A 14746-nucleotide genomic window follows, 5' to 3' on the forward strand; every position below is an offset into this window, starting at 1 on the left:
GCACTGCCACTACCAGGGTGCAGGCCCTCATCACCTCATACCTGAACTATTGCAATAACCTGCTGGTAGGTCTCTCCCCACTAAAGTCCAGCCTCTACTAGGCTAGCAAAGTGATCTTCCTCAAGCAGGGGTCCCCCAACCCTGAGTCAATAAGTTCCAGTGGTTCTCCTAGTGCCATCAGGGTGAAATATAAAATCATGATGGACCCTTCATAACCCCCCCCCCATTTTCTCTTTGCAGTCTTCTTACACCTTACTTATCTCAGTTCTCTGCAATCCAGTGACACGGGCCTCCTCAAACAAGATACTCCATCCCCAGACCCTGGACATCCTTGACTGGGGCAGCTACTAGGTGTCACAGTGGACAGGGCACCAGGCCTGGAGTCAGGAATACCTGTTCAAATCCAGCCTCAAACATTTAAAAGTTGTATGACCCTGGGCAAGTCATTCAACCCTATTTGCCTCAGTTTCCTCATCTGTAAAATGAGCTGGAGAAGGAAATGGCCAACCACTCCAGTATCTTTGCCATGAAAATCCCAAATGGGGTCACAGAGAGTCAGACGTTGACTGAAACGACTGAACAACAATATCATAAAAAACTGCTGCATATTTTTGGTTATCTTTTCAGGGACAGAATGTCCAATTTTCCAAGTCTGTAAATTCACCAATGGCTGAATCATGTGCATGTTTTTACTTCTTTTTATTTCTAGAAGCATGGAAGCCCAGCCTTGAACACAAATTAGGATAATCTACTGGTTGATGGTTCAGGGACTTTTGTCCAAAAGGGAGCAAATGACTAAGTTTCCCTTAAGAAGGGCACTGACTAATTTATAAGAATACAAATCATTTCCTAATTGATAAATGGCCAAAGGATATGAACAGGCAGTTTTCAGGTGAAGAAATTAAAGCTACCTATAAGTCATATGAAAAAATGCTCCAAATCACTATTGATTAGAGAAATGCAAATCAAAACAACTCTGAGGTACCACCTCACACCTGTCAGATTGCCTAATGTGACAGAAAAGAAAACTGATAAATATTGGAGAGGATGTGGGAAAACACACACAGACACAGGCAGGCACACACACACACACACACACACACACACACACACACACACACACACACACACCCCTTCTTGGCTCACAATTCCATGTTCAGAAGAGATGCTCAATAAATATTTTATTCATAAGCTCAGAGAGTTTGGTCCATCTAGTAAAATACCTTTTTTATCATTTTTTACAAATTACTAATTTTATAAATGAGGAAACTGAGGCCCGGGAAAGCTAAGTGTCTTGCCAACAGGTAGCAGGCATCAGAGGCAAGTCTGAACCCAGATGCTCTGACATCAAGGCCAATCCCTTTTCCAGTATACTTCAATTCCTCCTTTTAAATATGGTTTTGAAGAAATTACAAAAGACATGTTGCATTATAGCTACATGACCAAAGGAGCTAGTCAGGAAAGTGATTAAAGGAAAACCAAACCAAATTCCCATAAAAGCTAAAAAAATACTCAGTCTTTACTCTTACTACTACCATAATTTATAATGAATTAGAATTTTTTATAGAGCTTTATGGCTTACAAAAGCACTTTCTTCACAATAATCCTCCAAAGGAAGATGCAAATATCCTCATTTTACAGATGAGGAGATGGTGGCTTTGGCTGGGAAAATGGCTTGCCTATTGTCACACAGTTAAGGAAGACCTGGAGCCAGAAGTCACAGCTAAGTCTCACTGAGTATCTCTCTATGACAGAGAACCCCATTGTTCTTTTTTCCAGTGTCCCTGGTTCCTACCTAAGAGGGTTGTTCTAAATCCCTGTTCTAGTTGGAAGTCAACAGGGACGGCAGACCAGGAAATTTTCTTCTAATGTAATTATCTCTTTACATCCCCAGAGGTCTCCGAGATGGGGACTGGGGCAAGAGGATTTGAGGGAGCACAAAGCAGAGCCTGTGGCCAGTGACTGCCCATCAAAGATCAAACGTAATCTCAGGAGACATGTGGGACACTGCCCAGGTTTGGGGTGGTGACACACTTGACAAGAAAAAGGAACTATGGCAAAGTACAGGGGAAAGACACAACTACCTCAGTCAATCAAACTGTGTTACCTTGAATGAAGCTCATCTGTATCTAACAACAGTGGTCTAAGGTCTAAAGAGTTCAGTTCTGCCACGACCATCAGTATTAACCTCAGACAGGCCATTCATTTCCCGTAAGTCTCAGTTTCTTCATCTGCTAAAATGAGGGGTTGGAGATGTGGACTCAGAAAACTTTAAATCTTAGCTCTGCTTACTATACGTATGACTTTGGACTTCCCCTGAATAAGTCTCAGTTTTTCCTTCTGTGAAATAGAGATGTCACATTCAATGAGTCAAGGTTCTGTCCAGCTCTTTTATTAGCAGCCTATGAGGGGCAGTTAGGTGGTGCAGTGGATAGAGCTCCAGCCTTGGAGTCAGGAGGACCTGAGTTCAAATCTGACCTCAGACACTTCACCCTTACTAGCTGTGTGACCATGGGCAAGTCATTTAACCCCGACTGCCTCACCAAAAAGCAAATGATTAATTAATAGTAGCAATCTATAATACCTTGAAAGTAAAACAATAGAATAGCTCAGCCCTCCTGCCCTGGCATACCCCCTACCCTCTTAAAAGCCAAAGCCTTCAATTCTAGTATCAAATAAGTATGGAGGACTACTACTACTACCAGGGAGTTACTGCTCTGGGTGTTACTAGCACTAAGGCTCTGTGGTAGGCAGCACAAAACAAACAAAAGTAAATAAGGCGCAGTCTTTGCCCCCAAGAGCTAGCAATCTTGCAGTAAAATAAGATATGTGTTCTTCCGTCAGTTTTCAGTTGTGTCCAACTTTTGTGACTTCGATTGGGGGTTTTCTTGACAAAGACACTGGAGCGGTTTGCCATTTCCTTCTCCCAGTTCATTTTACAAATGAGGAAAATGAGGCAAACAGGATTAAGTGACTTGCCCAGGGTCATATAGCTAGTAATTGTCTGAGGCCAAATCTGAACTCAGATCTTCCTGATTCCGAACCAGTGCTCTATCTGCTGCACCACCTGACTGCCCCAAAATAAGATATACACGTGGAAAAAAATGACTAATAGCAACCCAAAATGTAGATAAATTCCTGAGAGATTCTTTCACTTACCCCATACATCCAATTGTTTGCCAAATCTTGTCAATTCGACCTGCACAATACATACTAAATCTCCACAGCTTCTCCCAGCATTTTACCAAAGTCTCTGCCACCACAGGGCCTGGAGAGGCAATGTGATCTAGAGAAGAGAACCCCAAGTCTGCATCTTGTCTCTGACAATCACCAGCTGTGTGGCCTAGGCCAAACCACCTTGGGCCTCTCTGATGTCCCCCTTCATTCCCCTTCTTCCTCTTCAGTTCTGGAACCAAGGTCTATAATTAAATATAAACTCTGGCCATGGTTCCAGCTTTAGGTATGTGGAGTCTACCTTTTCCCCACCCAAGTGCCCCTCCCTGGCCACCACTCTCCTAGTGTGTTGTCTCTCCCCACTAGAAACCAAGTTTGAGGGCAGGGACTACCATTGCTTTTGCATTAAGTCAACAAGCATTTATTAAGCCCCTTGTGACAGACACTGGGGTGGCTAGGTGGCACAGTGGATAGAGCCCTGAGCCTGGAGCCAGGAAGAACAGAGTTCAAAACTGACCTCTAACCTTTACTAGCTGTGTGACCCTGGGCAACTCACTTAACTCCTGCCTGCCTACCTGCATAAAACTGGAGAAGGAAATGGCAAACCACTCCAGTCTCTTTGCCAAGAAAACCCCATGGACAGGATTATAATGCTACAAGACAAGACATTGTAAGATGAGCTCCTCAGGTCAAAAGGGCCTGGACAGCAAGTGCCAGATATTGGGCTAAATGCCAGCGAAACAGAGACAAATATGTCCTGCCTTCAAAGAGCTTGCGATCTAATTTTTCCTAGATCTAGTAATCAGATCTCTAGTATTTAATAGTAATTAGCACATAAGTGAGAGCTTAATAAATGCCTCTTTTTCTTTCATTCAGACTCACACAGCTACCACCTTAGCATCAGTCATCGTCTCCTCACCTGATCTAGTTCAAAAAACCTCCAAGACTGGGTTTCCCAGATCTTGGCCTCTCCCTACTCCAATTTATCCTCCACCCAACTTGAAAGTGATATTCAGAAATCACAAATCTTGACCATATTACTGCTCTTTTCAGTAAGCCACACATCTTCCTTATCTTTCTGTAGGACGAAATATGTCTGTTTAGCATTTGACCTATTGAGACTGACTCCACATGACTATCTTCCTTGTAGTTATGCACTAACTAGGCTGCTTGCCTGCTCCAGCGCCCATGTCCATAGCCATGTCCCATGCCTAAAATGCTCTCCCTCCTCATCACTCCTTCAAAAGTGAGCTCAAGAGCCATCTTTCCTGCCCTATTGCCCCCCCCATCCCTACCTATTCTCCCTTACCAGCCTTTCCCTCCAAAGAAATCTACTCTGCAGGCCTTTTGTGATCCTTGAAAGAAAGTAAGCTCTTTAAGGGCAGGGCCAGTTTTACTTTTCTTTTTACTCCTCTTTCCCCACCCCCACCCCAGCTCAGCAAATCTTTACAGACTGATATAAACAAACAAAAGTAATAGGATTTTAGAAGGAGTAAAGCTTTTGCTTGAGAAACCTTTTAGAAAGAGGCAGTATTTGAGCTAAAGAAACTCAAAAAATACTCCTGTCCATAATAGATGGAACTTTTTGTAGCCAGAAGGAGAAGGTTCTGGGTATGAGGTCTAGAAGCAGTCCTGACACAAGATGCTGCTCCCCATTCACAGCTTCACATACTCACATTTGTCACAATACATTCAGCTCTAGTGGAGTGAGAGGGTGGTAAGTCTACCCCAAGGAGCAGGGTGGTTGTGGTCCAGAGGAAGGGTGCTGAAAGCAGCTTTTACAATTAGCACAGCATTACAGTAACTGTGGTTCAGAACTGATTTAAGAACCTCTTTAAAAAAAAAGCTAAGGAAGAAGACTACTTGAAAGTAACAAACATTCCCTCTATCTCCTGCAAGTCAGCTTGGAATATAACCCTTTCTAAGAAAGGGAAACCTTGTGAGTTTCACTGCTGCCCTCATTTCAAGTCTTAGAGAAGGGGTGAAAAGAAGAGCATGCAATTGACAAGCTCTCTGTCACTGAATCAGGAGTTTCTTGCAATGCTAAACTCACATTCAGGGGTGAGGTGAAGTCACAGCTAACTTCCTGGAAGAGCAATTAAGAGCTATGATTCAAAGCCCTCCATGCGGCCAACAGCTTCTGGCCTCTTCCCCAAGAGGTCTGAACTGTCAACCTGCAGCCAAACCTGAGTGCACATAAATGGCACTAAAAATGAAAACGCCCTGGGATTCTATGTCTAAGAGTCCTGGGTCTTCTGGCAGGTTCTGCCACTGACTGGCTATGTGACCTTGACCCATCACTTCTCCTTTCTGGACCTATTTCTTCAACTCTAGAGGCATGATTTATAAGGTCCTTTCTAGTTTATATGTGCTGTTTGGAGGAAAGGCTCACTGGGAGTGGAAATCAGGATATCCAGAAATAACGCATCAATAAAATTTTGAGAAACAAACCCAAATCAAAAGATTCTGACTTCTCTCTGTCCTCATCCTTTCTCAATAAAATGGTTGAAAATTTCTCCACAAGGAAATAAGACAAAGTACCCTAGAAAATTCTCAAACAGGCAGTTCCCTGAACATTGTTTGGGCTGAACTTTCTACTAATACCAAGTTTTGTCTAACCACGTCCACAGGAATGGCTGCTGTTTAGACTGTGGTCTAGCTCATTCATCAGTGAATGGATAAACACCCCAAAAGGACAACGAATGAGTCTGGTCCAGGATTGAACAAGAGGTTAGGAGTAGGCTGGGCTGCCTAGAAAATTACCGAGTTCCTTTATGACCCCCCCCACCCCATCCAGTCTTCTCCTTGAAACAAAGGCTCATCTTTTAATGCGCTTATTCTTCCACTATCACAGGATGGCTTTGAGCCACACAGTAAACAATAATCTTAAAACTAAGCAATGGGGGACTGAATGGCAGGTATGACCAGGCTGTCTGACTCTTTGTGATGTTTTCTAGGCAAAATTACTGGGAGTGGTTTATCATTTCCTTCTCCAGCACACTTTACAGATGGGAAAACTGAGGCAAACAGGGTGAATGGATTCACAGCTTTTGCCTCTTTTTAAAGAAGGCTCACATGCAGAAAAGTTCGACTCTTCACCATGCCCCTCCCCCACACCACAGATACAGAGTCTCCACTCTCTTAGCAGATTAAAAAAATAAATCAAAGAGACTCTGTCAGCTTTCCCCAGCAGCCAGCATGAATGAGGATCTGTCACTGGAGGCAAGTTAAGAGAGGGGGCTGCACAAAGGACGATGAGAAAGCTTGAATTTTAGTGGCAGTACTCAGTGAACTATATCAGTCATGGGGTATTGGAATGAGATAAGGCCCAGCCAGCAGCGCCCTGGGCCCTCGCCATTGAGTCACAGGACACAGGGGATGGAGTACAGGATGTGGATTCACAGAACCTGAGTTTCAAATCTCAGCTGTGTGACCTTGGCCAAGTCACTTATCCAGCATATCCCTCATCTGTAAAATGAGATCAAGTGAGTTTCCTTTGTAGTTGTTGGAGGCTGTACTTCTCATTCAAAAAGGCCTAATCTATGCTGTCCAAAGGGGAAGTTGCCTCATCTTCCCATAAATTTCACCAACCACTACCTATTCAAAGGCACACTTACTGAGGTCACAAGCACAGAACTCTTGCTTCCTAAAGGAAGATCGCAGAGCAGTGAAGTATTCAAGTCTGGAGTCACCAGGAAAGCACAATTAGTCAAAGAAAAAGGGCATGAAAGTCAAACTCACTGCTTCCCTCCTTTCCTGCCCCTCCTCTGAACAGCTGCTGTATGGATACTCATATGATACTTCGTCAGTTCTTTTGCTTTAGGGAGTAGGGGGTACCGCTCTGCCAAGTTTCTGCAACTGTGTAGGATTCTCCTCCATGAGTTAGAAATGGTTTGCAACCAGCCTCCCAAAAGCATCCATTTACTTTCACCCATGAGGTCACTGGGACACTCACTGGGACAGCAAGCTTGGTCACCCACTGAGTAACAGAACACGGGACAGAGAACACCGGCTCTGGGTTCACAGGACCTGAGTCTGAATCCCAGCTGTAGCACCTTGGACAATTCACTCAGCATCTCTTGGTCCCTAGTTTCCTCATCTGCAAAATGAGGGAGCCAGATCAGATGATCTCTAAGGCCCCTTCCAGAGTTCCCTGGCCTCACATCCAGTGTTTTCTTTGTCATTACGGTAGGTCGTACTACTCATTCACAGAGGGCCTAATCAATGCCTTCTAAAGTGAAACCCAGCCAGGTGCCTAAAGGGGTTCCGTATGCTGAGAGTCCATATAGAACAACTGAGCTCACAGCTCAAGAAAATTAATGACAAGAAGGCCTCACATACCCTAAAACTATTTATAGCAGCACTTTTTGTAGTAGCAAAGAAGATGCCCATCATTGTAAGTGAATGTAATGGAATGCTGTAGTGCTGTAAGAAACAATGAATTATGATGAATTTAAATAGAAGGCCTTATGACAGATCAAGATAACCACATACAATGACCCAAGAACGTACATGGAAAAGCAGCACAAAACCATCAAAAGCGGATGCTATGAAATTACAAACGCGAAGCTTGATGCCTAAGAGACGTGAGACCTTCTCTCCGATTTCTTGGCAAAAGTGGGGAACTGGAGGTCTCAGTTTTTTCAATGTGTTGTTTAGTTTAGTCCGGCAGTCAGGTGGTGCAGTAGATATAGAGTTTCAGGGCTGGAGTCAGAAAGACCTGAGTTCAAATCCAGCCTCTGACTTCCTGGCTGTGTGACCCTGGGCAAGTCACATTCACCCTGTGGCCTCAGTCTCCTCATCTGTAAAATGAGCTGGAGAAGGAAATGGCAAACCACTCCAGTATCTTTGCCAAGAAAACCCCAAATGGGGTCACAAAGAGTCTGAAATAACTGAGAAAAAGTAGTTTAGCCGAATTTTTCCCCTCTCTTTTTCTTCTTTGTTATAAGGCAACATGGGGAACCTGTGGCCTCCAGGCCACATGTGGCCCTCTAGGTCCTCAAGTGTGGCCCTTTGACTAAATCCAAACTTCACAGAACAAATCCCCTTAAAAGGACCTAGAAGGCCACAGGTTCCCCATTCCTGTTATAAGGGATGATGGTTCTCTGGGAGGGGGAGAGAGGGATATATAGGGAAATAAATGTAGGCTATGTAAAAACAAAAGATATCAATGATTTTTCAAAAAAGACTACATAGGTCACAAGAGTCTATAAGTAACTAAGCTTGTGTTTCACAGGATAAATATGCTTATCATACATCGCTCACTCCTCCCTTCTAGGCTCACTCAGCAGTCTTTCCCCAGGGCCATGTGGAAAAGGGTAAAGAAGATAGATAACTTCCCTCTGTTCCCCCAGCTCTTGGGGCTGAGCCAGTACTTCTCCCTCAGCACAAGTACATGGACAAAAATTAATTTGGTTTCTGTAGGGTATCATAAAATCATAGACTCCAGCCCCACACAGGGGAGGGGGAAAGAAAGAATGAGCTTCCCTCCATCCCTAAAACAACCACCACCAACCTCAAACTCCAATGTTCTCATGCAGAGAGAGTCATTTACACTCAAGTGTTAGTGATTGATGAGGAACCCTTCTGGGCTATAGCTGCATTTTTTTTAAACCACAGGAAGAAAGCTATGCTTAGCATAAAAAGTATAAAGTGCTTCAGGTCATAAGAGTTGGGGGCCTCTGCTGCAATCCCAAAGGCCAAGCAAACAGATGGAGCTGCAGCTGATGCCTAGTTCTCAGGGTGGCATTATCAGGATTGAACGGGAATGGAAAATAAACAGAAGTAGCAATCAGTAAGCTCAAAGGCAAAACCCTGGAATTCTTCCTCAGACACACAGAGCACCTGGCTGCACAGAGGGGCTTATTAAGAGCAGGAAGGGAGATTTCTCATCGTCAGTCCTTCCTAAAACATCGATGCTCTTCTGACAGCTTGGGGCTTTGGCTGCTGCACAAAAGACCCTTTATTTTAATAGCCCCACCCAGGATTCGAGACACCTGAGATTCAATAAGGATCAGGCAGGTGGGTCAGCGCAGTAGAGAGCTCTGGCTTGGTCATTACAATCTGAATCCTGGCTATGCTACTATGTGCCCTTAACAACTCTAGGCCTGTGTCTGTATGTTACGGCAGCTCAGAGGAAAGTGGATAGAGTCATCTTCCTGAGTTCAAATCTGGCCTTAGACACTTACTAGCTGTATAACTCTGGGCAAGACACTTCACCCTGTTTGCCTCAGTTTCCTCATCTGTCAAATGAGCTGGAGAAGGAAATTGCAAACCACTCCAGTATCTCTGCCAAGAAAACCCCAAATGGGGTCATGAAGAGTTGGACACGATTGAAATGACTGAAATAACACAATTCTGTATGTTAAGAGAGGAGATCAGCCCAGATGATCTCTAGTGTCAAACCTATGATCCCATTCTTTCTCCTCCTCCCTGGCCACAGACTCACTGACCAGCGGCAGCCACAACCCCATGGAGCCATTTTGGCTAAGGACTCTGGGATACTATCGCAAAGAAGTTATGTCAGACAACAAGCATGGCTGTCACAGACCAAACGCAGCCAGATTTCGTCCAGCAGACCCTGCAGTAAAAGCAAGGTCATAACGCAGAAGGAAAGGCAGCTCCCCTGCCCCATGAGTGCCCAGGAGAATGGAAAAGAGAACTACAGTGACAGATACCATCGATGGGGGGGAAGTGAGGGAGGGAGGGATCTGTACTGCCCTTCCCCCTCACTAGACATCATCTGGTCACACAGCAGCTTCTGACCCCCATTCCTTCCCCTTCTGCCCCCCTAGGCCCCAGCCCTGGTCTAGAGGTCACAGCCGTAAGTCTCAGCATCCCATGTAATAGTTAGCTAAGACAATGAGGGGCAGGTCACTGGAAAGGGAGAAAAAAGGCTTGGCTTTAGCCCTCTCCTGTCCTCCCTCTTGTGCACAAGGGTCAAAAACCAGGCAGGTAATGAGGGCTGTGAAGAAACAAACCCATAAAACAACCCTCAGGACCTCAGAAAACTGTTCAGTCTCCCCATCTCCACCTCCCTGCTCCCCCCATCTCATTTTTACAGATTAGAAAAGTGAGGCCCAGATCCTCTAAGGTCAGAGGGAACTGGAACTTGAACCCAGGTCCTCAGACTTTAAATCTATATTTACGAAGGGTAGTAAAGAAAGGAAGGGGCAAGAAAAGGGAAAGGTGAAGGCACTAAAGAGTGTGGAGAAGAATCTGAAGAGGAGGAAAATTGAGGGCAAGAGTGGGTTGAGAAGAAAGGGAGCTTGGGGTGCAGTGATGAACGAGAGATGATGTCCCGAGGTCCCTTCCTGGGCTAAATTAATGATGGCTTATGAGGGCTATGGAATGTCCCCTTCTCTCCAGACAGGGAAGGGAGAGCAGGCTGGGGTGATAAGGGTGGGAGGTAGGCACCTGCAGCAGGGAAGAGACCAGAAGGGACCCAAAGGTGGTAATGAAAGGAGGTACAGATATGTAAGGAGAAAGAGGGGGAGCCAGGGCAGAACACAGTGAGGACTCAGGTACAGTTTGTGTTATTGTGGGAGCACGGCAGTGGGGAAGGGGTGATATTAAGTTTGGAGGCATCCCAGTGATATGGGAGGTAATTGCTTTTATTATCCCTGTTTTGCAAATGAGGAAACTGAGGCAAACTAGGTTAGGTGGCTTGCCTTGGGTCACTCAGCTAGTAAGTGGTCGGTGGAATCCTATCTTTGATGCCTTCCTAGCAGTATGACCCAGGGCAAGCCCTTAAAACCCAAGCAGCCTTAGTTTTCTTATCTGTAGAATGGGGATAACACAGCATCCACCCACAGAAGCGAACATCAAATGGGATAAGAAGTCTACTGCTGCTGCAACATGATTAATGTGGAAATATGTTTAATACAATTGTAAATGTATAACTTGTATCAGATCACTTGCTGTCTTTGGGGAGAGGGGAGAGCAGGGAGGGAGAAAAATTTGGGACTTAAAATCTTATAAGAGAATGTTGAAAACTATCTTTACATGCAGCTGGAAAAAAAATAATCTACTAAAGTGGGTGGGGGGGAAAGTCTAGTGCTGGCTACACCAATGCACGCTATTATTATAAGGAGAAAAGGAGCCTGGGTAAACAGGGAGTAGGTTTCTCCTTCCCCATCCTTAGCACAGGGCAGTAAAGATTGGAGATGTTGGCCGTGATCAAGAAGACAAAAATCCTAGGGGGTGAGCAGTGGGTAAAGAAAAAGTGTGTGTGTGTGTGTGATATTAAATACTCCCTTACCCCTGGGGTACTGCAAGCAAAGAGTGACAGAAGAGGAAGAGGAGACTTCCTGGGGTGAACACAAGATGGGCTATCTAGGTAAAGGTATTGTGAGTGGAGGATGACACTAAGTATGTGTCTGGGCTCTGTAGGAGACAGCAAGGAGAGGGATCTGAAGAGGAAAGAAGCCTTGGGTGGAGTATTCTGGGAAGGGGGAGGTGATATGAATAGTCAGTGTCCTGGAGCTGTGGGATGGAAGGAGCCTCTGGAGTTGGGTGGGTGTGTGGGTGGGATAAAGAGAAAAGCTGAAATTACAGAATGGGTGGGCAGGGATGGAGAATCAGAGGGGGACACTGGAAAAGGAGAGGAGGCCTAAGAGGGGAAGAGCAGAGAGGGGGTGGGGGAGGGAGGGAGGACTAACAAAGGGGGTCCTGGGGAAGGGGGAAAGAGGGGGCATGGAGAGAAGGGAGGTACATGGAGAAACAGCCGGAATGTGTATGGGAAGGAGCGCTACCTGGGGAAGAAGGGGGGCCTTCAGCAGAAGAGTTGAAGAGGGGTCATGAGGAGGACGGGGCACACTAGGATGGAGACCATGAGCTGAAAGGTCAAAGGAATATAAGAAGTGGGGGGGGGATGCATGGACAAGGGAGATTCTAAGAAGGGAGGGTTAAGAAGGGAGGATAGAGAGGACTCAAAGGTGCATGGGAAGGTGGGAAGTGTACCCTGAGCCAGAGGGTTAAGGACGTGGTGGTCGATGGAGAGGGAGGTCACACATGGAGGAGGTGTACAGGGCTAGCGGGATCCCCGAGTGGAAAAGGTTAATCAGGACGCATGGGAAGGAGGGGGACCTGGTGCAAAAAGAGACCCCGAGAGGAAAGGGTTAAGGAGGCAACATGGAGAGGTCTCAAGGGTACCTGGGAAGGGGAGAACAGGAGACACAGGGAGCATGGTCCCTGAGGGGGGAGGATGGAGAAGGGGATGCACAGGGAGGAAGAGGGACACTGAGCAGGGAGGACGGTAAGAGGGCGGTGCATGGGGAGGAGGTCCCTGAGTGGGGACGCTTATGGAGTATGGGGGCCGCGGGGCGAATAGGGAGGAGGGGTTTGCACAGGGACCGTTAAGGAGGGGGGATGGGGAGAACAGGGGGGTGCATGAGGACGAGGGGGTACACAGGGATGAGGTCCGGGACTGGAGGGAGATAAGGAGAATGGGCGCGCACGCGGAGGCGGGGGCCCCAGGGCCCAGAGGACGGAGCGCGTGCGGGGGTCGTCCCCGGGCGCAGGGGAGGGCTGGGGGCCTCCCTAGCGCCCCCTCCCCAGCCTTACCGATCACCACCGGGGGTCTCCTCGGGGGTGGGGGGCTGCGGAGGCGGCACCTGGGCCGACCCCGACGTCGGCGCCGGCAGCAGCAGCAGCAGCAGCAGGACCAGGGGCCGCCCAAGGCCGGGGCAGCTGTGCGGGGGCGCGGGGTTCATGACTGGCAGGCGGGCTCGGGAGGCTCGGCGGGGTTCCCTCCGCCTCGGGCTCGGGGCCCCACTCTCGGGTTCGGCCGCTCCAGCGGGACCCCGGCCCCGGCCCCGCGACGCGCTTAACCCCACCGCCCGCCGCCACGCAGCCAATCATCGGCCTCGGATACGCCCCCGGCCCGCCCACGAGCCCGCCCCCGGACGGCGGGAGGGAGTAAGAGCAGGCAGGACACGTCGAATGCCGAGAGCATCGATGGATCATTGGCCTTCGTTGCTCCTTAGCCCCAAGCCCCAGGGTCGGAGGGGACGACCCCCGCCTGCCCCGCACCCTGCGCTTTCGAAACGACTCTGGAGCCTAGAGGCGGTGTTATGTTATGGTCATAGGACGAGCTTCTGGGGCACTTTATAGCGTGTGCAGTTTAAGTTTCTATAGCTTAAAAATGCGCTGAAACAGCCAATATAGGGAACATTTCAGGGAATTTGTGTGTGAGGCTCGAAAGGCCTTCCCACTTTTCTCTACCTGTTTCAGCGTCCCCAAGGACGCTGGCAATCCGTCAATAAGCATTTATTAAGTGCCTACTCTACTTAGGCATTGTCCTGTGCTCTGGGGTTTGGCTCAAACTCAAATAGAAGCAGATCCCTGCGGCGGCATATTGACTTAAAAAAAACATGAATCATCTACGTTATATTGCATTTTTATTTATTTTATTCAACATTTCCCAGTTACATATCTATATATAGACATATATTGGTGGGCACCCGCTAGGCAATGGGATTAAGTGACTTGCTCAGGGTCATTCACCCAATTATATTTTAATCTGGTTCAGGGACACCTAGGGAATTCTGTGTGTCTTGTGGAGAGTTTGATTCCTGTACATTGGAGATAAAAAGAAAGACAGGTCCTGCTCTCCAACAGCTTGTTATCTAATATGGACAACAAACCAACTCTGTACAAATAGGCTATATTCAGGATTAAACCTGGGTAAATCACGTCATCTGAGGCAACCCTCTAGAGGTTGCAGAAGAAATTGCCAGCCTGCTTTGATGGAGTTCCCTACACCAATGAAAAGTCTTGACAAAATACTAAAATAACAAATAATAAAAACTGGCCTTCTTATGAGATCTGAGTTTTGCAGAACACTGCACTTCATTTCAAGCCGCTTCACTCCAGACCTCAGTTTCCTTATCTGTAAAATAAAAAATAGAGGAATAGGACTAAATAATCTCTACGGTATCTGTTCACTTATAAAACCTATAATCTTGTGATCCCCGATGAGGGATAAGTAAGAAAAGACCTGATCTGGGGACCAAAACTCCTGGCTCCCTGGTTGCCCCTGGATCTCAATTTCCCTTTCTTCCCATGTAGAAAAAGAATAGCATTGGTGTCTGGTTCTATTTGTTTCCAAGAGAAAACATAGGGAGTTGGCACTTTGACAGAGAATAGGACAGGAAGGAAAGGAAGGAAGGAAGGAAGGAAGGAAGGAAGGAAGGAAGGAAGGAAGGAAGGAAGGAAGGAAGGAGGGAAAGAAAGGAGGAAGGAGGGAAGGAAACAAGCATTTATTAAGTACCAGATATGTACCTGTCACTGCGCTAAGCACTTTACAAATATTATCTCATTTGATACAAAGACCTTGAGAGGTAGGTGATATTATCTCCATTTTATAGTTGAAGCAGAGAGAAGTTAAATGACTTGTCCAGGGTCACACAGCTAATAAGAGTCTGAGGCTATATTTCAACTCAAATCTTCCTGACTCCAGGTCTAGCCGTCTAACCATTGATGTTGCAATACTTTATTTACAATAATCTCATTATCCTAAACTACATATGATTTCCAGCCCCCAGATTCCCAACCTGGGCTTGTATCCAGA

General features: G+C 46.6%; 1 protein-coding gene across 1 annotated transcript in view; it reads right to left on the minus strand.

Annotated features, from left to right (window-relative positions):
* Positions 1-12883, minus strand: part of PLA2G15 (phospholipase A2 group XV) — a gene marked incomplete at its 5' end in the record, with an annotated part of 41760 nt that extends 28877 nt beyond the window's left edge. The window contains one exon of the mRNA XM_020989477.2: positions 12739-12883. Coding sequence (XP_020845136.1) covers positions 12739-12883 — 145 coding nt within the window. The remainder of the gene's footprint in view (positions 1-12738) is intronic.
* Between the last annotated feature and the right edge of the window lie 1863 nt (positions 12884-14746).

The sequence above is a fragment of the Phascolarctos cinereus genome, unplaced genomic scaffold (genome assembly GCF_003287225.1).
Source record: "Phascolarctos cinereus isolate Bilbo 61053 unplaced genomic scaffold, phaCin_HiC Scaffold_2;HRSCAF=192, whole genome shotgun sequence".
In the NCBI taxonomy this organism is placed as follows: Eukaryota; Metazoa; Chordata; class Mammalia; order Diprotodontia; family Phascolarctidae; genus Phascolarctos; species Phascolarctos cinereus.